This window comes from Cydia fagiglandana, chromosome 26 (assembly GCF_963556715.1).
Source record: "Cydia fagiglandana chromosome 26, ilCydFagi1.1, whole genome shotgun sequence".
Taxonomy (NCBI): Eukaryota; Metazoa; Arthropoda; class Insecta; order Lepidoptera; family Tortricidae; genus Cydia; species Cydia fagiglandana.
Genome location: NC_085957.1, coordinates 8373169 through 8401104, shown reverse-complemented (window position 1 = coordinate 8401104; position 27936 = coordinate 8373169). Strand labels below are relative to the sequence as shown.

At 36.2% G+C, this 27936-nt stretch overlaps 1 protein-coding gene across 2 annotated transcripts; it reads right to left on the bottom strand.

The window, feature by feature from the left end:
- Positions 1–27440, bottom strand: LOC134677446 (transcription factor 15). Of its 2 annotated transcripts, XM_063535918.1 has the most exons (7): positions 27356–27440; positions 25968–26069; positions 24487–24567; positions 23659–23840; positions 22005–22094; positions 20744–20875; positions 1–130 (listed from the first exon to the last, which is right to left on the bottom strand). In XM_063535918.1, the coding sequence occupies exons 1-7, from the start codon at positions 27438–27440 to the stop codon at positions 38–40; spliced, it is 765 nt and encodes a 254-aa protein (XP_063391988.1). In that variant the 3' UTR covers positions 1–37. The 2 variants fall into 2 exon arrangements, with proteins under 2 accessions (XP_063391988.1, XP_063391989.1); XM_063535919.1 differs by lacking the exon at positions 22005–22094.
- Between the last annotated feature and the right edge of the window lie 496 nt (positions 27441–27936).

The window sequence follows — 27936 nt, the reverse complement described above, 5'->3', positions numbered from 1 at the left end:
ATCGTCTCAAGCTCTGGGTCTAGACCTAGGCCTAGAGCTAGGTCTTCAGGTTCTGTTCTGTTTTAAGCTCCAGCGCCCACACGTGCTGCGGCCAGCCCGTTCGACCGTTCCCTCTCTTCTCTGCTGTGCTCTGAAACAAAAGTAGCATGTTAGTTACACAGATCATTAGATAAGTTTTACAATAGACAAATACAAGGAGGAGGCCTATCACATATATACTTGGTCAAGCAGATCTAGTCAGTAGAAAAAGGCGGCAAATTTGAAAAATGTAGGCGCGAAGGGATATCGTCTCATAGAAAATTTGAATTTCGCGCCTTTTTCTACTGACAAGATTTGCTTGACCATCTATACTTTTTAAAACTATATTTCCATAGACAATGATTGGTCGGAAAACATTTAATTTCTTTTTAAAACGTATGCAAAGTTTCAGCTCAATCTCCACCCACACTAACACACTGACTAACTACTTAACCAACTCATACTATTGTTTTTCAAACCCGAAGGGTAGGATGACACCTCTTGTTTCAATTCAATTTTGCGAGATTTGATGTTTTTAATAGGTTATAAATTATATGGAAATGACAGGTGTCATCCTACCCTTCGAGTTTGAAAAATATTAGAACAGGGCAAGTTAAATTCAAATTCAAAATATATTTATTTCAATTTTTTTTTAATTTATTCAGAAACAAACAGTCATACATGGATTATGAACAAAATTTCAGAGACAATAAGAATAGACCTATAGTTTCATAACAAAAAAACATATAGATAGATAGGTTCGTGGCTATTACCTACATAAGAGAAAGACTTAATTTGTATTATTACAATTACTATACTAGAAATTTGTGAATCTATGATTTGATATTTCTGTCAAAAATACATTTTAAGTGCGTTAAGCAAGTTATAAATTTAGTTTAATTCAATATTTAAAAGCATTCATAAGTTGTGTTAGTGTACACTTAAAGAAGTCTACATCATTAAGTTTAAGGTTTTCATTAAATAGTTTACATGCGCGTTTGATGAATACGTTTCTACCGTAGCCAGTCCTGCAGAATGGTATAGAAAATTAATACTACAGGAGAGGCAGTATAGTGATCCCCTAGTGTGGCTCAGCCTGTGACGTGGGGATCTAAGCGAAATACAGAGTACCGACATGTCGCGGCTATTATTTTAACAGAATATATTATAATTATTATTAAAGTTACTAGATTAAAACTAAGAATACTACATTAAAACATCAAACATCAACATTTATTCAGCAAATAGGCCACAAGGGCACTTTTACACGTCAACATTGAATTTACATAAAAGCAAAAATAATAACATCAACAATTTTATAAAATAAAACTAACATAAATAAAAGCATGTAAAGAACAGCACCGACCATATTTCCCGTTTTCCACTAATAGATTTACGACCGTACCTGCAGCGTCTGCGCAGCGTCAAGCACGCGCGATTGTTTATTATAAAACCTGGGTGTTCTCATGCAGAGTGATTTCGTTATGACCTTATTTATGTCTGACGATACTCTGAAGAATACCTTTGACTATGGACCGAACTTTTTTTTTTCGAACGAATTTTTTTTAACCAATTCGGGGCTGGCTATATACAATTTCCAACATGACCTATTAGATACGTATTCAATTCACCCCTCAGAGTTTGTTCATGCAGACATAAAACAAGTATACCTAACCGGTTAAATATTTTTTTATGAACTCTTTTATTGCCGATTTTACTTTTTGCATGTCCACCAAGAACTTCTCGAGACCTTTCAATGGGCCTAAACTCAATGTGTCAATCGAAGAGTTCCTTTGGCTACCTTCCGACCGCATCATCAGATCAGCTCGCTCCATGTTAGCATATTATTGCATTGTCATCGGTAATATGCGAAATCTCAGCTCAGTCGGACAACCTTGTACTTAGTTCAAATTAAAGTTTGGCCGGGGACGGCAGCAAACGACGCCCAAATTACCAAGTGTCGCAAATACGTATTTTTGCAACCGAATTATGTATTTGCGGCACTTGCAATTGAAACTCTCGGTCCTTGGTCGTCAGACACCAAAAAACTAGTTAAAGAAATTTCTACCAAACTGGTCTGGGTGTCTGGCGACCTACGAGCTGCCCCTTTTTTTGCACAAAAACTCAGCCTCGCTATGCAGAGGGGGAACGCGGCCAGCGTCCTGGGAACAATGCCTCAGGCTAATTTAGGGCTAGATTTATGATTAATTTATTTTGTTATTTTAGTTGTAATACAATAAATGGCGGAATTAAAGTTACAATATTTGAATCACCATATATGTATGCACAGATGTATAGACGCACTGCGCAGTAAAGCTTAATAAAAGTGTGTAAAAATCAACATAACTACCTATTCATTTGATGCTTATTGAATTATATTTTCTACACGGTGTAACATGAGGAAACCGAATATTTTTAACCACGCATTTCTGAGGTCAAAAGAAGTAAAAAATGTAATATAAGTTTAGGTCAATTTCGCCAAAAAAAATTTTTTTTTTGTTTTTTTCAATTTTTTTAAATGTATTTGTACATAAATAATAAATGTTATTGGTAAACTTGTCACTTAAAATTGATTTTTAATTTTTTTTTCGTAGAACCTACTTTTTGCAAAGTGTTACTTGTCAGTTTTTGACATCTATCAATAAGGATATTTAGACTACGTCCCTTAAGCAGCAACATCACCATAAAAAAGGCCTTTTACACCATGTATTAAAGGTCATCTGCTTCCAGAAATATATACAGCCTTTGATTTGTAAATCAATGTATTCTGCTTTTCCAATTAATTAAACTTATATTATTTTAACAAAGAACCAGCCGTTACATCTCGATCATCTTTTTTTCTCTCGAATACCCGCCTGTTATTTTTTTATTAAAAATCAATTCTTACCTACATTTTATTTGTTTTATTTTTAAAGATCGCCAGTGTTGCTAACAGACGGCCATTCTGTTGTAGGAATGTCCCCATTCCGGTTAATGCTCGGCCATTCTACACAAGGCGTATGGCCTCATACAATTATTTTATATCTGTTAACAATCAAGAATTTATTTACAATAAACACGTTAACAAAACTAGTATTCCAAAATGTAACTTTAATCTTATACAATAAATCATTAATAAGCATATAAAAAAACTAAAATGAAATAAAACTTTCTATGGCAATGTATCACTTTGATATAACATAACGTTCATTATGCAAGCAATTATTTCAGAAATTGCACTCAATTTAATCACACAATTCTTCAGCGTAGACGTCGCTTCTTTGCGAGTGTGCACGTCACCGTCGACGAGATCACGCACTCCTTCTTATGTGTACACGTCACCGTAGACGAGATCACACACTCCTTATGTGTACACGTCACCGTAGACGAGATCACACACTCCTTCTTATGTGTACACGTCACCGTAGACGAGATCACACACTCCTTATGTGTACACGTCACCGTAGACGAGATCACACACTCCTTCTTATGTGTACACGTCACCGTAGACGAGATCACACACTCCTTATCTCATGTGTATCCGTCACCGTAGACAAGATCACACATACCTTCTTTGTTTTTAATGTGTATCCGTCACCGTAGACAAGATTACACATACCTTCTTTTTTTTAATGTGTGTCCGTCACCGTAGACAAGATCACACATACCTTCTTTTTTTTTTTATGTGTATCCGTCACCGTAGACAAGATCACACATTCCTTCTTACTCACGTCACCGTAGACGAGATCACACATTCCGTCTTATGTGTACACGTCGCCGTAGACGTGAGGACACACTCCAAACACTGAAAATAAACTCATGTCAGTTACAACTGGTAATACAATTAGTAGCAGACAACTAACAATTTCTTTTTCGTCACTTCTTCACTCAAAAGTAAATAATTATTTCATACCGAACAATAAAAATGAGGATAAGGTTATGATTCCACATTTAGCGTCAAACTTCTACTTTAATTTGCCTCACTAAACCTTTTTCATTTTCATTTTTAAATGTTGCGGCATTGATACAACTAGCATTTACTGCATAACAATTACAATTTATAGAATACCATAAAAACTCAGTCCCATTACTGTGTTTTTCCTCACAAGCTTGATAATAATTTACTTCAATTTTTAACACTCAAATAGAGAAATATTGTTGTTTATGGTGATCGGAATATAGACACTCTAAAAGATAATTCATCTACAAAGGAGCTATCAAGTATAATGAGAAGTTTTAACATGGCAATGCACATAAAAGCACCAACTAGGATTTATGTATTAATGTGTGCGTAATGCTAACTGACACCCACCAACTTGAATTATCAGATTATGACCTGTCACCTTAAACATTAATGAAATCAAGACTGGTACGACCTGGATTGAACTGAAAAGGATTTATTGTTGATTTAACATTCGAAAGTTTCATGATAGTATAAAGGCTCTGAGGCTCTCTTCTTTTGTGAAGTTATTAGCTCGAACAACGCTCAGGAAGCGTTTAATTATCCTGTGTCTTATTCAGACTTTTTTCGATCTGTGTTTTCCCATCATTATCATCATCATCATCATCGACAAAAGGGAATTAAGAGATTATCTGCCAAACAATAAACTCTTCAAAATTATGGTAAGATATTTAAAAAAGGTATACACAAATTGCAATAGCAAATATATATGTATCTTCTAATAATAATATATAAATGTAAAGCAACCTGGAATGTCATATACCCACGCAGGTACCAAATTTAGATCAGACAACAGATATAATTACTTTAAAAATGAATTATAAGATCTACCAATAATAATTAGTAAGATATAGGTAATGTACTATCCTACATTAATCATTTTATCGATTAAGTAATTTTAATAAGTTAACAACCAAACTAAATGTTGAGAATAGTCCATAATACGATGTTCTTAATGCCAACAGTAGTTGAGTAATAGTAAAACTTTTGGTATTGACGATATTTCAAGCGAACTAGTGAAGTTAAGTAGGTTATTTTTAAGCAGACCTCTTGCTCATGTACATTTATCCTTCAGTCAAGGCTTTTTCCCAGAACAGCTTAAAGCTTCGTTTGACGATCTTAAAGTAACGATCCCAATAATTACAGATCGTAGTTTTACAGTGTAATTACAGCACAATAGTGATTGTCCCAATAATATCAAAATTAATAGAAAAAGCTTTTTATTAACAAAAGACAATAATAACTTCCTTACTAAACATGATATTTTACACCCTGACCAATTTGGGTTCCGTAAAGGACTAAATCCAGAATTGGCTTATTTTGAATGTGTCAAATTTGTGACTCAAAACTTTAATAAGTCACCGATTATGGAAATTTTCCTCGACATGACAAAAGTATTTGACTTAATTGATCATGCCGAGCATCTCAATAAATTATATGCTAATGAAATTTAGAGGCCAGGCAAATGATTGACTTAAATCTTACTTAGCCAACAGAATGCAGTGTACGCAAATCAGTAAATTTGTTAAAACTAACAACCAAATTAATTACTAAAGTAGGTGCTACACTTATTTATTACTTAAGGGGGGAAGGGGATTTTTTTTCATTAATGATATTCAGATGGCGATACAACTATAATTTCAGTTAGTGGTCAAGATCAAAGTATGTATAAAACAGATATTTATAATGCCTTATCTGATACTAAATATTGGATAGAAAAATTAATAAGCTTCTTATTTAGCTCAGAAAACACAATTTATGCAATTCACTCATATGGAACAATACCTCGACAGCTCAACATTCATATAAATGACTATGCATTTCATAAAACAGGTAACATAAATTAAGTTCTTTGGTTTAAATTTCGATTCATTTTTAAATTGGAAGGACCATAACCACTCTGTCATAATGTTCAAGAATTGACCATTTCGTCTTGGCCTGCAAAAATTACGACTATCTGTTTCCTACGAAGCAGTCCTTATGGCTTATCACGGCTACGTCTCATCATACTTTAGCAAATGCTCCTATGGGGATCAGTTGTAAACCACTATTTAAATATTACTGTAAATCTGGCTTGTATGTATGTATATACTCAAAATCTGTAATTATCAAAAATCATATCCAAAACATTTCCAAGACCTTATGATATGTGCTCCGTCAACCCAAGAGCACAATATCTTACACCATCCACGCTGTATGACAGACATGCAGAAAAAATGCTTATATAAAGATATACAATAACTATACCTGTTCACATAATCACTTGGAGCCATAAGTTTAACAAACTTCCATTGGACTGGCTTCTAGATCACTGCTTTTATAATACTCGTAACATTACCTACTGATTATGTTGCTCATAAGGAGCGAACCAATTTTTTTTTTTTTTTTTTACTATTTGTAGGTACTCGCTGTGTGATATCTAAATGTTACTTTGTTTTAATTACTGTTGTCTATGATATACCTTGGTGGTATAGTTATTAAGTATACCTATTCTTTAATGTTCATTTATGTTTGCCATTTTGGCTCATGTACCTCGTAGTTTTATAAATGTAACTATGTTAATTTCTTATTAACGGTGTACTGCATGCTGCTTATAAACAGCTGAAGAAGGTGAAACGATTACACACTTAACCCAAGACACTTATTGTACCCTTTTTCTGCTAATAAATCATTTCTATTTGTACTCTCTTTTACTACTACGTTCGAACGTCTCATTTAACCTGTCAGCGTCATTTCGATAAGTAGTATGATGGGAAGATCATGAGTATTTTATTTTCCATTTTTGTATTATCGTTCGTAAGGCTACCCTGTGACAGCTTGAAGCGAAATCCAATGGAGAAATAAAAAGAAACATTATAGTGCTCATCAGCGTCATCAGCAGACTTATGATATCGGAACCAATCATACCGTCAATAACTAGATACATACATGTACCATTAACAAAACTTTACAGGACCTGATACTGGACCATACTGGGCATATCTATCCAAAAAAATAACAGTCTTCTAATTGTGGTCCACCGCATGTAATTTCCGAAAATCAAATTACATTCGTGAAGTTCGGTTTTAAGTACTTATGGTGCTAACATTCGTTCAAAATTGAGTAAAGCTATGCATTTTTATTCAGTATTTACGTCCTAATTTACATGGCGCTATAGGTTCAGCTTGTAAGTTAGTCTCTAATAACATATAAGGTGTACTAAGGTACTGGACTGGACAGCGCTCGTCCGCGACTACGTGACCCACAACCGCGACTAACAACTTCTCTATTCAACTGCAAGTGACACAAAGGAGCCAAGCAACGATTGCAATACAAGGAGCTACAAAAGACTTTTTATCGCCCGCTCAGAAGCCAAAGTGCAAATTGCAGCCGCCTACAACTCACTTAGAGCCACAACACCAGCTGCCCAACACGCATTATACGAGTAGCAGCAAAAACAGCTACTGTAAGTTAAAGCTATAGCTGAACCTCTTAACCAGTTTTATGTCACCTCAGCCTGGCTAAGCTAAGACTATGCAACCATTTTACAGCCATTCTATGTCTAAAGGTTATAAAGTAGGTGCTGAGTGTCGCCTGATTGTCTGCTGGGTTTGTATTTACACATTTGATCCTCAAAACAAACCTGATCGACTGATACATTAATTAAAAATTGTCATCCCCATTACTAAATTATTCATTGAAATATCAGCTTTATTGTGCAGACAAACGATGCAAGTTGTAATGAACTTACTGTATAAGATGTAACGTTAGTCTACCATACATTTCTATATTAATCAAGCTCACCGATCGCTGCATCACGGAAAACCCAAATAATGCTGATCCTCATTCACGTGTAATGGCCGTATATCACATGGGGTCAATTAACATTGGACCGGGCGTGAAAGCGAAAACAAGCGTTTCGTAAATTGCTAATATCTTGTAGTCTGCACTTGATATTTAGTGGGTAGTTTTCTTTTTAGCTTACTCGTAAATAATCTTACTAAAATCACTGAATGATATAAACAATCTATAATAGTCTATATACCTATCTTAAAACTTAGTCGTGTTTGTTATATTACAACACATAACTCGAGAACAGCTGACCCATTTTCATGGTTTTACTGTTTGATTTGTCTCCATCGGAATATCAGATAAACTATTTAAACAGTTAGAAATATTAGAACAAATTAAATTATTTTACTGAAAATATTTTAATTTGTTTTTATGTAGGCCTTGGTAACTTTCTCAGTATATGACATTTATTTCAGTTAATACCTATTAAAATAGACGTAAACAAAATTATAAAAGTAATTCATTGCCATAAGATTGCTCCTAGGGTAGTCCGACACGAAATTGTAGAAAATGATTGAGGGCGCCACTGCGCTTTAACAGACAACACATGATGCAACACGGGTCCATCCATCTCCTTTTGCCGCATAAGTTCGTCCTTCTTGTTGTTTGACGTTGACATATATAACTTTACATCGTAATTCAAACATGTACAATAGATAAATTTGATCATAAAATCACGTATTTCATTAATTGTACATCATCTCTGCGTGATTTATCAATATAAAATTATTTATTAAGAAATACTTTTCCAAAAATATCTTGAATTCAGATCACAATCCATCAACATGCAATTTCGGGCCAATCGCCTATAAAACATGTTTAATGTTATCTTCCGAGTTTAATTACATTTTGTTTTATTGAATTTGATGCTTACTATTTCTTTTCTTCATTTAATTAACTAAGTTGACACAGAAATATTTTAAAATAAAAATAATTATTTACACTGTTAGTCGGTGCGAAGTTTGCCGGGTCAGCTATAAAAGCCGAAACTAAGTTCACCTGAAAGGTAGCACGAACAGTCGAACACGACATTCACTGACAACGACATACGAAGTCGCCGGGTCAGCTAGTTAAATCATATTGTGGTACTTTATGCTGATAAAAGAAATACTTACCCATAACACCATCATCATTATAAAATGAATACTTACTTTTAATAAAATCAGGATAGCCAAGGGGGAACCTTAAATGATTTTATAATAACATAATTATGTACCTATTGCAAAATGTACCAGTTATCTGTTTAAGTGAAGAAATCCCAAATCATTTGAGCCCATTTTACAGAAGTATTTACTGGATAAGAGTTACCGTTCACTGCAAGAGTTTTTTTTTTTGGTGATCCTCCCGGAATAAACAGTACTTGAAACTGCATAATTATTAACTCTTTTTTTTTATACATAGTTTATTAAAATGTCTGTACAGTGTAGTTTATAAGGATAATACTTAATACTTATGTATAATTATGTAAAAGACAAATTGCTGTGCCCTTACAGGGTACTTAAGTCATATAACTATTGGCAATAAAATTGTTTGAAGTTGAAGTTAATCGCTTATCAAAAACGTCAATTCGTAAAATAGGTAACAAATATTAATCAGAAACACCTTTATTCCTTTATTTTTGTAATCTCAATACTTGTACCCTGTACAATGATTGTATATATTTTTTTATAATTTACTGGCACTACTTACATATGCCACTAATATTGTATTAGTGTATAGTTATTTTACACTACTCCAATATTATTTAATACAAGTGATATTCCTAATTGTAGGCGTGTAGTTGTTAAAATTTGTATGTAATCAAAATTAACACATACCTGAGGTTGTCTAAACGTTCTTACCACTTCGGATATATTAAAGGTCATCTGCTTCCAGAAATATATACAGCCTTTGATTTGTAAATCAATGTATTCTGCTTTTCCAATTAATTAAACTTATATTATTTTAACAAAGAACCAGCCGTTACATCTCGATCATCTTTTTTTCTCTCGAATACCCGCCTGTTATTTTTTTATTAAAAATCAATTCTTACCTACATTTTATTTGTTTTATTTTTAAAGATCGCCAGTGTTGCTAACACATGTAACAATAAAAACTTATTTTTTTTTTAATTAATAATATCTCTGAAACTAGGCGAATAGTTATCAAAAAAGTTTATAGGACATTTTTGTCTTTAAATATGATCAGGAATACACTGTTAAAATTATTCGGTTTACTCATGTTACACCGTGTATGTATACACAGATGTATAGGTGCGCACTGCGCAGTAAAGCTTAATAAAAGTGTGTAAAAATCAACATAACTACCTACTCGTTTGATGCTTATTGAATTATATTTTCTAGATAATAAGGGTGACAGCTGGCTACCAAACGCAAGTCAGAAAATTAGTAAAAATACACCGGTAACAGGAGGCCGATTAGGTTGGTGAGCATGTTTTCTGTTGACAGCGTCTATGCACCCCAAATGTCCTCCTTTATAAAACATATGGCAGAAACCATATCTTAACGGTGGAACCGTTCTCTAAGCACCATACTGGGCTGGCTGAGATGTAAGATCAGTATCGCCGTTATACGCGCCACCAGCATGTGTATCCGAGGCACACGCCACCGTTTTAAGTCGACCGCCAGGTGGCTTGGGTTCGACGACGGTGCCACCCTTCCACACATCGATTGAAACCACTTTTCTACCCTACCCACATATGTATTACCTAACCCTTTGCCTATGTACTTATGATTGTTTTAATGTAATAAATTTTTGTTGGAGAAATGTTTTCGTTTTGATCTTATTTAGATATGTTGTACATTTGAAAATAGCACTGTGATTCTATATCGATTCATAGAAAATCTTGTTAGAGTTAGACCAAGACAAGTTTGCAGCGATTTTGATAGCACACGCAGTGCAAGTGTTATTGTAATCGTCAAACTTCTATGAAATTAGGTATATATGAAGTATTAATAGGACTTAATTGTACTGCGTATGCTATCAAAATCGTTACAGTTTTTTTTTTGGTCTAACTCGAACCATATTATTGGAACCATTGTGTCTCCATATCGGTTGATAGAAAATCATGTTGCATGTTGTGTTTGACGACCGGTCTGGCCTAGTGGGTAGTGACCCTGCCTGCGAAGCCGATGGTCCTGGGTTCGAATCCCAGTAAGGGCATTTATTTGTATGATGATACCAGGTATTATTGTTCCTGAGTCATGGGTGTTTTCTATGTATTTAAGTATTTGTATATTATATATATCGTTGTCTGAGTACCCACAACACAAGCCTTCTTGAGCTTACTGTGGGACAATCTGTGTAAGAATGTCCTATAATATTTATTTATTTATTTATTTATGTCGTCAGAGAAATTGCAAGTTTATTTATTTAGCGCAAATACTAACACAGCTTTACAAGTCTTGTCAAAAGTAAAATGCGCATATCATATGAGCATGTGTCATCAAGTGCGTCATAGAACATATGTTGGCATTCGATATGCCATTATGTTATTTGTTAAATTAATTAGATACCTACCTAGAGGTACCTAACTACCTACTGCATCTGAACAACATTAAAATAGAATAGAAATTCATTTAATCAAGTAGGTAGGTTTTTAGTTTTACAATCTCTTTTGAATCGTCAAAAGCAGGTATACCTGCATACAAAAAAAGTATATTTCGTACATAAGTTCCGAAAAACTCATTGGCACAAGCCGGGGTTTGAATCCGCGACCTCCGGATTAAAAGACGTACGATCTTACCGCTAGGCCATACTTTTCCAAACTACTACCTACTACAAACATCTCAATTATCATAAAGCAACATATCAAATCACCTAACAACCAAAACCCCTGTTCCAATAAGCCACGTGCCTCCAATTTTAAAACGATTACACGCCTCATAAACAAAGCATTTAAAAAAAACGTGTAACCAAATCTATGGACAAAAACTTTTACACAAACAGTTTAGAAATTGCTTACACATGTTGGCTGTGTACGCACGACCGTAGTCTAGAAAAAGTAGTGTAAAAAAATGGCTCCCGTTTCGGTATCGGTCTTTTGGGAGTCGACGTATTTTTGGATAGATTTTACTATTGTTTTAATTGATAACGATACAACAGTATGAATACCCCTGTGTCCCTTCTTTAAAAATAGTCTTACCGCTATGATTATGATAATTATTTGCGTTAATTTTGAGTCCCTTCTTTACATAAGTACTTATCTACTTACTATACGGTCAATTTTAATTTCTGAGCCGCTACGTACCTACCTTAGGGGTCATCCATTAATTACGTCACACGTTTAGGGGGAGGGAGGGGGTCAAGAAAATGTGACATATTGTGACATGGGGGAGGGGGGAGACACAAACTTTGTGACGTCACTTTAACTTCATCAGTAACCGAACATTTATTTAAATTATTTAGTTCGCTGTACATTTAAATAACAAGTTTTTAAAACGAAAATAGTTTTTAATCGTTTAATTTTCTTTCCTAAGCAGTTTTGGGTTATAAAATTACTAATATTTATATCGTTAAAAATATTTTGATAAAATATTAATAATACTTAGGTACTTACTTAATTCGATTTGGCGATTTCGTAGAAAAAATGTGACGTCACACTAGGGGGGGAGGGGTTTGCCAAATGTGACCAAGTGTGACAAGGGGGGGGGAGGGGTCAAAAAACCTAGAAATTGGTGTGACGTAATTAATGGATGACCCCTTATCACATTAATATCAAGAAGTATGTAGAATATCAAAAATCCGTTACAAAAGTGATTGTTAACCAAGGGGTAAGTAAAAATCACTCATTCCAATCGGGGTAATAGTCCAAGGCTGAAATTGTGCCTTTCACCCGAGTTAAGCACTCTACTTTTCATTTCGAATACAAGAAAAATCCAATCCTATCATGTTTTGGCAATAGTGTTTTTTTTTAAATGTATAATTTATTTACATGCAATATATATACAGTGGTACTACTAAACGAAATTAATAACTAGCTTAAATCTAAAATAGGCCCCTGAGGCATTGTACCAACGATAGTGATTTGAAGTTTGAAGTTCCAAATGCCTATAATTTCTTGACTACTGTTGAATAATATTACTTATTATTAGTTATTACTTTCATATCATCGTTGAGGTAATAAAGAAAATGTGGTTATTGTTAGCAATTGCGCCATTTGTGCAATAATCCAATTGTTCCCTTACACACACGTTTGTAAACATCCCTTATGTTTACAAAAACAACATAACTGCTGAAATGATAACTGCTTATAATGGTACGTGACGTATGTGGACTAAGATGCAACTGTGTAAACCAGGGATCGGACTCGCACTGAGAGAAAAGTACAACAAAAACACACTTAAAATGACAAAAATAAACTTAATCCGGGGACAAGGAGAGTTAACTAATAGGAACAAATTGACTTTTGCAATTTCTATTAGTTCTTGCAGTTTCTATTATCTGTTTGTTGAAATTATATTTGGGATGACTGAGCTGTTTGTAGAAATAAATAAACTTTACAGATATAGTGAAACGTCCATAATTATTACTTGAACTTCATTTTTTCCCCTGTTCGTTTTTTTTAGCATTAGAAAGAACTTGCAAGAAGGTAAGCGATCTTGACATGTCTTTTAATTGAAAAACGCTTTTTAAAAATCAAAAACTATTACTAATGAAAGCAGAAGAATATAAATGATCGTATTAGATTCATAATTGTTACACATTTGCCGTAATTTATTTTTAAAATGTGTTTTTCAATTAAAAGACACATCAAGATTGTTTACCTTATTTCTAATGCTAAAAAAAACGAATTATAGTACCTACAGAACTGTTTTTAGGGTTCCGTACCCAAAGGGTAAAACGGGACCCTATTACTAAGACTTCGCTGTCCGTCCGTCCGTCCGTCCGTCCGTCCGTCCGTTCGTCCGTCTGTCTGTCACCAGGCTGTATCTCACGAACCGTGATAGCTAGACAGTTGAAATTTTCACAGATGATGTATTTCTGTTGCCGCTATAACAACAAATACTAAAACAGAATAAAATAAAGATTTAAATGGGGCTCCCATACAACAAACGTGATTTTTGACCAAAGTTAAGCAACGTCGGGAGTGGTCAGTACTGGGATGGGTGACCGTTTTTTTTTGTATATGGTACGGAACCCTTCGTGCGCGAGTCCGACTCGCACTTGCCCGGTTTTTTTTTTAATTCCTGGTGATGATTTTTCTCTCAGTGCGGTTTTTTGCAAAATCTTCGAAATAATCAGATTTTTCGATTATTTCATACTCGAAAATGTAGGACTCAGTTGTTGAACCTAATTACTCCAATTAGAAATGAAAATGTCTAGGAGGGATTAAAAGACAAAAATGCGCGTTTTCCCAGAGATAAGACCTATTAGCTAGATCGATTTATCGTCATAAAATATACCTATGTCAAATTTCATCGAAATCGTTAGAGCCGTTTCCGAGATCCCCGAAATATATATAAATGTATATAAATAAACAAGAATTGCTCGTTAAAGGTATAAGGTAAATAACAAAGAACGAAATAATACAATTTTCGTTCCCATACAAAAAATACTAGTATCCGATCCCTGGGGTAAACTATGTAGGTGTGTGTGTGTGTGTTTGCACAATGGAAACTTACTTACATTTTAATGAAATATGAGTTTGAACTGTTTTATTCTTTGGTATAAGTATAGTATTATGACGTCAGCCATTTTGCAATGTGTTATCAAATTAGTTGCTTTGCGTTTGTCCTCGCAGATTGTTAACCAAGGGATGAAAGGCACTGATATCTGTCGAGGTAGTTTGACGCTCGAAAGCAGTGAGAGCCAATAGTCCGGGGCTGAAATGATGTCTTTCACCCGAGTTTTAAACACTCTACTTTTCATTTCGAATACGAAAAAAGTAAAATGCATGTGTTTTTTTTAAAAACAAGACTAACTATACATTTTCATAGTATTTTTTTAGGGTACTTTCAATTAACAATTTAGGCAAAAGTATCGGTATTTATGGAATGGGGAGTCAAATATCAGAATGGAAATTTGTTAACAAATCCATTTACACCCAAATTTTAATTGATAATCGTAAAACAAATTTATAAAATCGTACTTGGAACCTAAAATGCAGAAACATATCATTTTCTGCACACCTTTTAGAACAACAATGACCCTCTTTCAGAGCATGAGAAATGAAAAATCCATTTTCCACATTATTAGTGAATTTTCCGAACAGGAAGGATAAAAATACATTTCACAACGAGTGAAATAGTCCAAACGCGATATAATTACGGCGATTGGTAATAAAGTTCCGAGGCCATGTGGCTTCGTTATTATATTAGATTAGATAGCAGGGGCGTCTGGTTTGCGCACTCTCGCGATTGCTACCGCAGACAAATAGGAATGATGAAAAATTCCCGGTACCGTAAAACTATAATACTTTGCCCTTTAACATAACTTTGCCCACCGCGTCACAATTCAGTAAAAGAGAAATATCTTAAAAGTAGTTATTTTATGGTACGATTTCCTCTTGAAAGTATTGTTTAAGGTAAAGGCACCTATTACCGTGCTAGTTAAGGAACTTTTCAAAAGAGATCCAAAAATTAAGGGTATCAATGCTGTCTAACAGCCAGGAATATTTTTTTTACATCAGAGCATTTAATGAACTTTCCGTTTCACACGTTTTTGGATTCATTTTGGCTTATTATATGTATTAAAATATTTTTTGAAGCCAAAATGACCCAATCTTCTATTACCGTGGCAAGGGACAGGCAGTGATTCTATTATCGTGAATTGAGCTTTCATTACCGAGGGTACAATTGGCATGATTTTTCTGCACTCGTTAATAGAAACCAAACTCAAAATTCGAAACCTAATACCGAGGGTTAAAACAATAATAATGACGTGGGTTCTGTATATTATGTTTGTGCCATTAAGTTTAATAATGACACATAAATAAAAAATAAAACTATAGGAGTATGTTTAAAAATACCAAAAATACAATACCAAATAGTCACTCGGTAATAAATAACTCTTTAAGAGCCTATTACCGACCCATTCGATATTTGTCTGGGTCGGTAATAGATTTCTATACATTCTATCACCGAGGGTAATCTGATCATACCATCGGTAATAGGCTTAATTTGGAGTTTGATTAAACCTATTCCGACCCATAAAAAGAATAAAACACAGATGGTTCTTCAAATAAAATCAAACACGTATATTACAAGCTTCTTGTAAAGAGAAAATCACATAACAAGTAAATTTTAGGGTTTATCTCATAATAAAAAAAAGTTGACAGATTAAGGGTTCCCATAGAAACAAGGAAATCGGTGCTGAAGTTTTTGTTAAAAATTAAGGGTTAGTTGAATACTTACCATACCACGGAAATAGCTCTTTAATAGCGTGAATAGATCAAGATTGGAATAAATAAAAGAAATTATAAAACTGATAATTTGTACCAAAACTAAAGAGTAAATAACAAAACTACCACTTTTTCTATTACCGTGGCATACCACGGAATTACTTACCACAGAAGTAATTGGCGCCTATCACCGCTGTATTTTATTTTCCATTTTAAACGTATTTCCCGGTCAAAAACTAAGTTAAAAGTAATTCAAAATCGTGTAGAAAACAATACACAACCTCTTAAAAGGCATTGCACTAGTTTATTTGCCATAACTATTACGTAAAACACTAAGTAAGATTGGAGTGCACTTAACTGCGGTGTCACGCGTCTGTATGGAATAACCGGCTCTTGCGCCGCCGTCGCACAAACTGACGAATCGCGAGTTTTTGTTACCCTCACACAAATGCACACTAATGGGCACGATAGACCAATGAATGAGCTTGTTTTGTGTATGCTTTATTTCTTAGGGAATAAATCTGTTTGCTTGCAAAATGCGTATTTGTAAACACCGCGGTGTTAGACGTCGATTTTGATACCCGCGTTAATAGCCGCCGTTACCTTAATATTTTAGATAGTTTTGCCCCTTAGGCTATTCCACTTATTTTGTTTGGCCTAATATTTATTTACTTCATATTTGTTTTTAGGATTCCGTAGTCAACTAGGAACCCTTATAGTTTCGCCATGTCAGTTTGTCTGTCTCTCCGAGGTTGTGCTCCGTGATCGTTACTGCTAGAAAGCTGTGGCATGGATATATATACTCGTATAAATCAACCAATCCGAAAAGGTCGTAAAATAAAATCTAAAAAACATTGTAGGAAGTACATTGTTACGAATTTCAGGGCGATTCTCAGAGATGACATTCGGTGCCTGACTTCGGTGCCAAATTTTTTTTTAACTTATATAATATGCAAGTTTATTTCCTAAAATCTACCCTTAATATAAAAAATATTGGTAGTGGAGGCCTCCATTAGAACCTTATAGTTATCAAGATATTTGAGATTTAAAAAACACCGAAATCATGTGCAGGCACTGAAATCAATTTGCGTCACCGAATTCAATAATGCTTACACCAAAATCACATTTAGGTTTTATATATCAATTATATAATTATTTTAATCATATTTTTCAATCCTATTTGTTGATAAGCGATGTAACAAGGCTAATGATCTTGAAAGCTTACATAAATTTAATAGATATAGACTCAAGAATTTAAAATAACCAAATTATGGCTTGTAAATCAACATCTCTAGAAGATATCCCACACTATATGACTGGCCTCATATAATAGGGTGATGTGTGGCCCTGAAACGAGTTTCAGACATGTCGACATTGTCGACCACAAATTCGCACATTAGGTATAATCATTTATTCATTGCATTATTATATCCATGAAGGAGAAGATGTTTGTTTCACGCAATCCGACCGCACACGCATCTAAAAAAAACTTATGTTACCTGCACCCGATAAACAATACACTCTTGAGTGATATTCAATGCTCATTAAATATTTAATGTACTTATAAAGCAATGTGACGCAATACGGAAAACAAGTATTTTTTTAATAAAAGAGTTTAAAAGCGTGAACTCCGTCAATTTAAAACTATAATATTTGAAGTAGTCGAGTAATGCTTGAAGATCCAATTACCAATAAATTATGATCTCCAGCAGCCTCAAACACTTGAGCTAAATTGTAACAAAGTTGTTGACAAAGACATAAGACATTGAGGACTGATAAAACATTTGCTGTGTTCAATTTGTGTCTATGGCTATCCTTTAGAAATATCGATCAGTAGGTACGCTCAGTGCCTTTGAAGCGATCTCGACATTAGAATGCTATTTTATTTTTAATCCCTTGTTCTGTACATCCTGTCCCTTGGGTTCACCTTGCATAGTACTTTACATACACAAGTTATTTTAAAAGAAGTGGGATCTAATTGACTACATTTATTTAACATGGCTGACATGTTTAAATGTGTAAAGGTCGAGGTGTAGGGCCTCCGGTGATACAGAGGACGACGAACATAATTTACTTAATTGGTTGGAAAAGAATATCAAGACAGAGAAAGAAACATTGGGTCTATACGTCTGGTTTAAAAAACTACTCATGGTGAACTAGTGATTTTGTGTACCTACTATGACATAATTTACTTACGAACATAATTTTACGTTTGTACAACGTATCTTTCACTTTTTAGACATGATAAATTAGTACAACAAACTAGTTTACAAAGCAGGATTTGAATTCAGTGATCACTTTTTTGATATCGGTGGTCAAAAAATCCACCGAAACCAGGGAAATCAACACCAGCGATATCAAAATTAATCGCTTTTTAGTGATTACAGAAATAGCATGAACGATACAGAGGAGATGTAATAATGGTGGATTTACGTACTTTCGATGACTTCTTAATCACTTACATAACGATAATTGCACTAAAACTTTCGGAGTAAATTGCACCACCGATCTCAAAAAAACATAGGACCAAACCCAGCGAAGGACGGAGAAACGTTTAAAAAATCACTTTATTGTACTGTGACTGTACCTCTACTTTATTCAACGGTTAAGGCACAACTAAAGCATACTATGTTTGAGACACTGAGTTCCTGGTCTACAACTTTGAAGGAGTACTGACATGTTTTGCAAATTACACCGATATCAGTCACTAGCCCGGGACACATCGTAAATTTGGATTTATTCAATGTGTTGAGCAAACACATTATTGTGATATAAAGAATATGATAAGCTAACTAATACCCTATGCGTGAATACCTATAATAACTCCGATCTAATGCCCCATCTTGAGTAATATTTTTTTGTTTCATAAAATCTGGGTGCGGGACACGCCCACCGAACATCATTTTTGGCATTTGGATTTCTTTTTCTTGTATTATATAAATAATAAATAAATAATTTGATAGTGTTCCAGACAGAATATAAGCTGAAGATCATGCCTAAATTAATTCAGATTTATTGAACAGTAAATTCAATCAATTACTGCCCCGGACACGTAAAAACGGCCCTCCTGAGAAATGCCCTTCAACGGTTTCTCATCATTTTAGCCAAGTTTTACCCCCTCTCTTCTAGTGGCTCACCATAAAAGAAATATTGGCAGTCTTTTTTTTTCGAAGTACCCGTAATTTCGCCCCTTAGGAACCGAGGTGAAGCGATGTTTCACGTATCATCCGATATAGACAGACTACAGGAATGTACGTATATACCTAAATATGTACTTACTCGTATATAGGAAGTTGACCAACTTTTGTTTAAAAATCTGTGTTTAACCTACAATAATCCCAGCGACGCCGCGTGCGCCGAAGCGGCGCCGCCTACACTTGAGCCGCGCATGTGCAAGATAACGGTTCCCGAGAGAAACACTCTCAATTACTGCGCCAGATTTATACTTATATGTAGCATAAGTGCGGTAAGGTCGATTATTTCAAATAGCTTCGATAATGACTTAAAATACAATAATTTTAAAACACCATGGAAAATTTAATTACCCTGACACGCTCTTATTCTCTTAACAATAAAGTCGCATCAAGATCATTTTGAACACCTGGCCCGCTTAGCAACTTCTGTTGCTGACTGTACCTACTTGCCAAACAGTCGTAGACGAAAAGAATACTGAACTTAAGAGCCAACAGGAGTGGTCACTTCTCCATACAAACGTACTCCTCGTTTTCCTCCGTGGTTTTTGAAGCTAGAGCAATGTTTTTTTCAACACAGATTAATATTGTCAATATCTGTGTCGGACCGTTTTGCATTTTTTTATGTTTTTGTTTTTTAAGGCGCTAGAGCCCTTCAAAAATGGCCAATATGGCCTAATTGACTATGCCGCAATGAGAGGCGTGGCGTTCAAAACTGATATCAATTAGCCAAAAAAGCAAAACGGTCCGACACAGATAATTTCATAATCATTAAATTTAGATTTCCAAATTTGGTTACGATTGGTTAAGTTTTGGAGGAGGAAACAGAGGAGTACGAAACCTCGATTTTTGAGATTTTTACGCAGGATTTTTCGCCTTGTCCTTATCGCACTACTTTTAGGTGCCGCTTCCGTTAGCGAGACGGGTATATTTACCTAAAATATTTAAAACTCAGCTCCTGTTTCGTCTTAAGTACCTAATAAGGGAATAAAGGATGGCCCACGCTAGACGGGCCGGGACCGGGCCGTATCTTCCGGCGCTTCATTTTCTATGGAAAACACCACGTGATCACCGATCAGCAGTCTATATCTATATCCTAAAACCGATTTTGTAATATTACAGGTAACACACACGATCGACACGAGTTGCGAAGCTCAGCCCTGAAGCCTCCTGCCAGCTCCCAGTCTGTCTGCCGGACCGGACCCTAATCTCCTTGAGGAGGTAGGAGAAGTAGGAGGATAGGATGACCATCCGAAGCGTTGTGTCAGGATAAACATTTTTCTATGTGACTCGGGCTCACACGAGACGACGCCCAGGATCGCAATCGGAAAAGCAAGTAGGAAAGCGGACCCTGGCAAAAGCCGGGATAAAGCTAGGTAGAAGAAGACTCTGGGTAAGGAATCCAAGAAATCATCAAGTCACCTGTGCATCAGCTCTCCGGCGCGGTGGCGCGTGATGCAGCTCAGCTCTGAAGCCTCCAGCAGGCTCCCCATCCGTCTCCAGGACCTTGAGGAGGTAGGAGATATAGGAGGTGGCCAGCCGAAGCGTTTTGATCTGAAAAGAGGGGGGATGTTAGTGGCGGGCGATTAAAACATGAATAAATCGGGAGCACAGCGTTTTTAAAAACGCTCTTCTAGTGAATTAGGCCGCGTAGCCAACATGGCAATCGATTACGCTCCGTAGCGATCGAAATGCAACTGTCACTGTCGCACTAATATAGAAGAGTGATAGAGAGACAAAAAGCGATTGTCACTTTGGCTAGGCCGGCAGCATTGCATGCCATTAATAGACCTGTTTGTGTAAATTGGTGTACGAACGCGAGAGTTTAAAGTGTTATAAAAATACGTACTTAATTGAAAATTAACTGATAGCAAAAAAAATAACCTCATCGATAGTTGCATGGGATAATTTACGTTACATTGCGGCATTTGATTGATCGATTGAATTTGTTGCATGTCCTTAGCCGGCAATTATCTAAAATGACATTCTATTTGTTGATAGGTCGATAGAGGCCTAAATAGCAATGCACCGAGGAGAAGTTTCTGTTGCGAAACGTCTATGAAGAATATTCTCTGGAACTTAAATTTAATAAACAATCTAATCGTGTCAAGACCGACGTAGACACATGCCGTTTTATATATTTCGCCTGCGCGCTTTACTGTTATGTGGCGTGTAATATTATATATTACACAAAACGTTAAAGTTCTCATGGGAACATTCTCACAGAGAACTTTCTAAATTTCTTTCATTTAATTTCTCTGAAATTTCCGAGAACATTTCTGCAATTTGTACATTGCTAGGCCTAAAGCGCCACTTTCTCGCCAAGATTTAGACCAGCGGTCGGCCACCAGCGGCCCGCGGGCCGCATGCGTCCCGCCAACCTCTCGCTTGCGGCCCGCGAGCCTCCCTGGCTATTTTGTATGTAGTCTGACGATCGACAATGTCTGCTAAAGTCACAAAAATTTCCAAAGTGCGGCCCGCGTCATCTTCGTTAACTACTATGTGGCCCTTGGCTGCTAAAAGGTTGCCGACCGCTGATTTAGACCATCTATTACCATATTTCCGAGCAGTGGCTAAAATAGCTAATTTTCTAGCTTTTGCTTACAATCGAGCGAAAACGCTGCGTTCGTATCATCCGCATATGAACTTAAATCTCATTACAATAAGGTTGATATTGACCAACCTTGGATAGCTTAGTGTCGGGCGCGACGCGCGGGATGCGTGCGCGTAGCAGCGAGAACGCAGCGTTCACGCCGGCCGATCGCACTGCCGTCTGCCAGAGAGGTCATAATCACTGATTTAAACTTTCACGATTTATCACATTATTAAATTGTAGAACGGTACTTAATCGCGTGTTTAAGTTTTAAGATTTACCTCCGACGTTTCGAGGGCGTTGTCCCTGTGGTCTCGGAGAAGACTGGCTCAAGTTGACATCAACATCTAGCCGCGCGAGTGTTTCGAACTACCCGCACTTGGTCTTGTTTATCTTGGTTTTGCGCACTATTAGGGATGTTACTCTGACGACAGACAACGCTAACGATATTCGATTTAGCCAGTCTTCTCCGAGACCACGGGGACAACGCTGTCGTCGAAACGTCGGAGGCAAATCTTAAAACTTAAATACGTTATTAAGTCCCGTTGTACAATTTAATAAGGTCATAATCAGACACAGCGAAGAGCTGGAGTCCGTCTAAAGCGCTTCATACACCTTTAAGTAAGGTGTGTGAAAGGCTTAAGCCAACTGTGCACAGACTTTGCAGCGATAAAGTGTGAAAATGCTATTATACACGTGATTATTTCATTAAAATTTGATTTTTATAGTAGCGCTCCCACACTTTGTGGCTGCCAAGTTGGTGTAGAGTTAGCTGAGACGGATTCTAGCTCTAGTATACAAACACAAACACAACACAAGAAGACGTATTACCAATAAATAACAAAAAAAAATCTGATAGATCACTGTACAGTATTTAATTTTTTTTCTGAAAACGCACTTGTGTTGTGTCAGCCTTTATAAAACAGTAGGATAAATAACTTGGATGTAATAAAGTAACATTTGGCAGACGGCAGTTGCAGAGCGTAGTTTTATTATATTAACGGAAGAGTGAACTTGGGGCCTTAAAAGACATTGATAACTTCAGAATAGTTATTTACGGTACAAATACGAAAAATAGGAAATTAGCAATGAGTTGCGAATTTTAAAACACGACCGAAGGGATGTTTAAAATCGAATTATACGAGTTGCGAATTATCTATTCGCACGTTGCGTATAATACGTTTACAGTACATATAAATTTTCGACGTAGTTACAAATCCACAGGCTATACTAGCTTTATACAACACTTTAAACTCTCGCGTTTTGTACACATATTAAATTACACAAACGGGTCTACCGCGATATAATTTCATTGTTTTTACCTTTAATTCCGACGTTTCAGCTGAGTTGCACCAGCTGTGGTCACGGAAAGACTGACGTCCCAACAAATGTCAATGGAGATATTAATTAAATTAAATATTCCTTTAATAAAACACCACCAACCACCATTACCATTAAGTCACAATTAAGTCTTTCCGTGACCACAGCTGGTACAACTCAGCTGAAACGTCGGAATTAAAGGTAAAAACAATGAAACACTTTAAACTCTCGCGTTTTGTACACATCTTTAATTACACAAACGGGTCTACCGCGATATAATTTCATAGTTTTTACCTTTAATTCCGTTCCCGTTCGTTCTTTAATTTTGTTTTTTTCAGCTGAAACGTCGGAATTAAAGGTAAAAACAAAGAAATTATATAGCGGTAGACCCGATTGTGTAATTAAATATATATACTAGCTTTACCTTAGATAGCTTGGTGTCAGGCGGCACATTCGGTATACACTCCCGTAGATCCGTAAAGGCGGTGTTGATGCTCTGCGTGCGCCGGCGCTCCTTCTTGTTGGCCGTGCTGCGGCGCTTGACGACGCGGACGAAGGAGGGGGCCGAGGGGCGGGGGTAGCGGGGGAGCTGGAGCTCGCAGTCCACTGTATAAAAGAGTCAATATTTTTTCACTATGAAAAAAAAATGTTTTGTAATGATCACCCGAGGCAGAGGCGGGTTACTTCATTCAACTTCAGTACTTTTTGTACCGAAGGTTACTGAAATAGCAAGACACGTTCGTACGTTTCCGCGAAGATACGATGGACAATAATTATCCACTAGATACCTACAACTACATCTGTATCAAAATGCTTCTTCTTTCCTTATGCGCACTGCCAAGGAATGGAATTCCTTGCCGGCGTCTATATTTCCGTGTTCTTATAACCCGGCAACCTTCAAATCAAGAGTGAACAGGCACCTTCTGGGCGAGCTCGCTCCATCGTAGGCCACGTCTACGCCTCGGCTAGTCTGTGGCCATGAGTAAGCCCATTCATAATAATAAATAAAAAATCCCAAATACAGGCGTGGTTCACTCCGCGATTTCGTCGCTTTGCTACAGCTAGCTAAAAGTACATCCATTCCACCCCAATTTTGGGGAAAGCCATAAGCCGCGCGTGGCGTTGTCGCCACCTAGCGGCCATATCTGTGCTGATCGTAACAGACGCGTTTTGTTAGAGAGTGAGTCTTCTGTACCTAGTACTATTATTTATTCTGTGCCAAATATGAAACGTATGTATGTTGACAGCTCACCTGTATTGTTCTGAATGTAGTTCTGATGTATGTTCTGGAAACCGTCGTATGGCTCGTTTGACATGTTCACGTCGTCGTAACCTGTCAAACATGTTTGTTTTGGGGTTACTTTGGATACAGAGGTCATTGACCGCGACCGATGTCTTTTGGAATTGTACAGTCAGAGTCAAAAGTAAAGGATGAGACTACGCGTCAAAATTATCTACCATTCTCCGATAGCTTAACCCTTTTCCAGGCCGCACCAATCTACAAGATTTTCAAAAATCCAAATATATATTAGACTCTAATAATTCAGAGTATTACATAGAGTATTGTTCTTTTGGTGGTGGTTTGTTATATTTATTTGCGTATTTATTTTTGCGGTGGGAGGGTGGGAACATTAATTGCATGTAAAAAATACGCAAGTAAGTATAACGGGTTAGCACTGATTGACTAGCACGTTATCTTTTGCGCGGATTAGCAAAGTAATATTTTGGTTTTAATCCAAATATATTCCAATTAGTCCACCTTTGATGATTCATTTGAAAACAAGACACATTTCCCGAAAGTACAACCTGATTTGAATCTTAAATCGGAATGCTAAATTTGAAATTCTAGTAGCCCGTATGTGGCCGATAAATCGTACTATACCTGGAGAAGGGATAACAAAATGAAACATGCCTCTATGCGTAGAACAATTGCAGGAAATAATTTTGAACGATAACTATAAAACCCAATGTCTTAGGGCCTACCGCATACACGGTGTAACATGAGGAAACCGAATAATTTTAACCACGCATTTCTGAGGTCAAAAATGTAATATGAGTTTAGGTCAATTTCGCCAAAAAATAATTTTTTTTTGTTTTGTTTTATCATTTTTTTAAATGTATTTGTACATAAAAATTAATGTTATTGGTAAACTTGTCACTTAAAATTGTTTAAGTGACAAGTTTACCAATAACATTAAAATTGATTTTTACTTTTTTTTTTTTCGTAAAACCTACTTTTTGCAAAGTGTTACTTGTCACTTTTTGACATCAATCAATAAGGATAGGTATTTAAACTACGTCCTATAGCAGTAACATCACCATCAAAAAGGCCTTTTACACTATGTAACAATAAAAACTTGTTTTTTTTTTTAATTAATATTATCTCTGAAACTACGTGAATTTCAAAAAAGTTTATAGGACATTTATGTCTCTAAATATGATCAGGAATACGCTGTTAAAATTATTCGGTTTCCTCATGTTACACCGTGTATATTGAAAAACGTTATACTCTGGCGGATCCACTTTGTCAGTAGAAAAAATCTCAAAATTCGTTTTTTTATGGAAGGTCAGGGTTGTCCTAGATGTCCTAGGGTTTCCCGCCTACATTTTATAAGCCGCGTTTTTATGGCTCTACATATAAGATCGTGTCAGACGTTTTATCGGCCTTCGTCGTGTAACATATTATTGCAGGCGACTGTTCCAAACGTAATGATGTATGTATGTCAGTCTTACCGTAGCTCCTGGAGATGTAGTGCTGGTTATCGTGGTACACGTCCCGGGCGTCGAACTCGGGCTCCACCCCGGGCCAGTACACTCCGCCGTCCATGGGGCTTCCTACAACAACAGTTAAGACGAAACAGGAGCTGAGTTTTAAATATTTTAGGTAAATATACCCGTCTCGCTAACGGAAGCGGCACCTAAAAGTAGTGCGATAAGGACAAGGCGAAAAATCCTGCGTAAAAATCTCAAAAATCGAGGTTTCGTATTCCTCTGTTTCCTCCTCCAAAACTTAACCAATCGTAACCAAATTTGGAAATCTAAATAATTATGAAATTATATGTGTCGGACCGTTTTGCTTTTTTGGCTAATTGATATCACTTTTGAATGCCACGCCTCTCATTGCGGCATAGTCAATTAGGCCATTTTGGCCATTTTTGAAGGGCTCTAGCGCCTTAAAAAACAAAAATATCAAAAAAAACAAAACGGTCCAACACAGATATTGACAATATTAATCTGTGTTAAAAAAATCATTGCTCTAGCTTCAAAAACCACGGAGGAAAACGAGGAGGACGTTTGTATGGAGAAATGACCACTCCTGTTGGCTCTTAAACGTCAATACTCGGTGGTGGTGCCGCCGCCGTACAATCGAAATTACGTCAGTGGGGAGACACTCCTGACTTCGGGAAAACTCGGCTCCGTTCGGCTCAGCATTGCTCAGCATTGGTTGACACAACTTGACGTCCCCTTGCGTGCACGACCACAAATAAGATAATTTCTTGAATTTTGACAAACCTAAATAGTCGAAAGGGATAGTGCCATAAGTTAGGGATATCATGATTCGTCCCTGAACCGCTGTCAAACTTCGGTTTTGTAGGAACTGTCCTTTCTGTACGGTAGAACTATTATTTATTCTGTGGTTTCGTTGTTTAAGATGGGACACTCTCGCAACACACCGATTCTCGAATGTGTACATATACATATGTAGTGCATAATTGTTTTCCATCGTATTTTCTCGGAAACGTTCGTATTCGTCATGCTACTTCAGTCAACCTCAGTACTTTTTGTACCGAGACTGACTGAAGTAGAAAGACACGTTCGTAATCTAATTATGCATTACATATGTACCAAGTTTCAGGTAATTTAAGCATGCAGTTTTAAAATGAGAACGTAACTTGGACTGTATGGCGGCGGCTAGGTTCGTGCGACTCTCAAGTGTGTACCTATATGTTTTCATTTCTTCATTATTCATAAAATACATCACTATACCATAAAACAAAAATGTTTGTTTGCATTACTTTGTATGTTCACGATAAACTCAAAAACTACTGAACGGATTTTCATGCGGTTTTCACCTATTAATAGAGTGTTTCATGAGGAAGGTTTAGGTATAATTTTATTACCTTGATGACTAGGCGGACAATAGAAGGGAGGCTCATATCGGTCGAAGCCTTCGTCCGAGGGAGAGATGCTACCGTAGCTCGACATCCTGTGAACAAAAACAACTATTACAGTCCATCTACATTACGACACCGGGTGCTATAATAAGCACATTACGTAACTACGTCGAAAATGTAAAGGGTATGTACTGTAAAACGTTGTACGATACACGTGCGAATAGTTAATTCGCAAGTCTTGTAGATTTATAACACTCTACGGTCGTGTTTTAAAATTCACCACTCGTTGCGAATTTCCTATTTTTCGCACTTTTGTGGATAAAATGCAACTTTCATCAGTTTTTGTCAAATAAAGAGAGCCTTTACGAACTAGGGTAGTGAAAAAAAATTCACGCTAAGAGAATGATAAATTTTTTCGACGATACACGAACGACGCCCAAGTAACACACAAGCAGGATAATAGAGTAAAATTATCATCTTATTCAAATTAAGATTGCATAAATTTTGTGTATATGCGGTGGAAATTACTAAATTCGGAATAAGAAAATATGTGGGCCTAGTGGGGCCTTTATACCAATAAATGCTGA

What these genes read in the sequence shown, in the direction of transcription:
- LOC134677446 (XM_063535918.1), bottom strand. Translation starts at nt 27,440, where the DNA reads ATGTCGAGCTACGGTAGCATCTCTCCCTCGGACGAAGGCTTCGACCGA. An exon ending in CCGACACTAAGCTATCCAAG is followed by an intron (nt 20,876 to 22,004) that starts GTTGGTCAATAT and finishes CCCTCTTTTCAG; the next exon opens with ATCAAAACGCTTCGGCTGGC. An exon ending in GCCGGAGAGCTGATGCACAG is followed by an intron (nt 131 to 20,743) that starts GTGACTTGATGA and finishes CTTTTGTTTCAG; the next exon opens with AGCACAGCAGAGAAGAGAGG.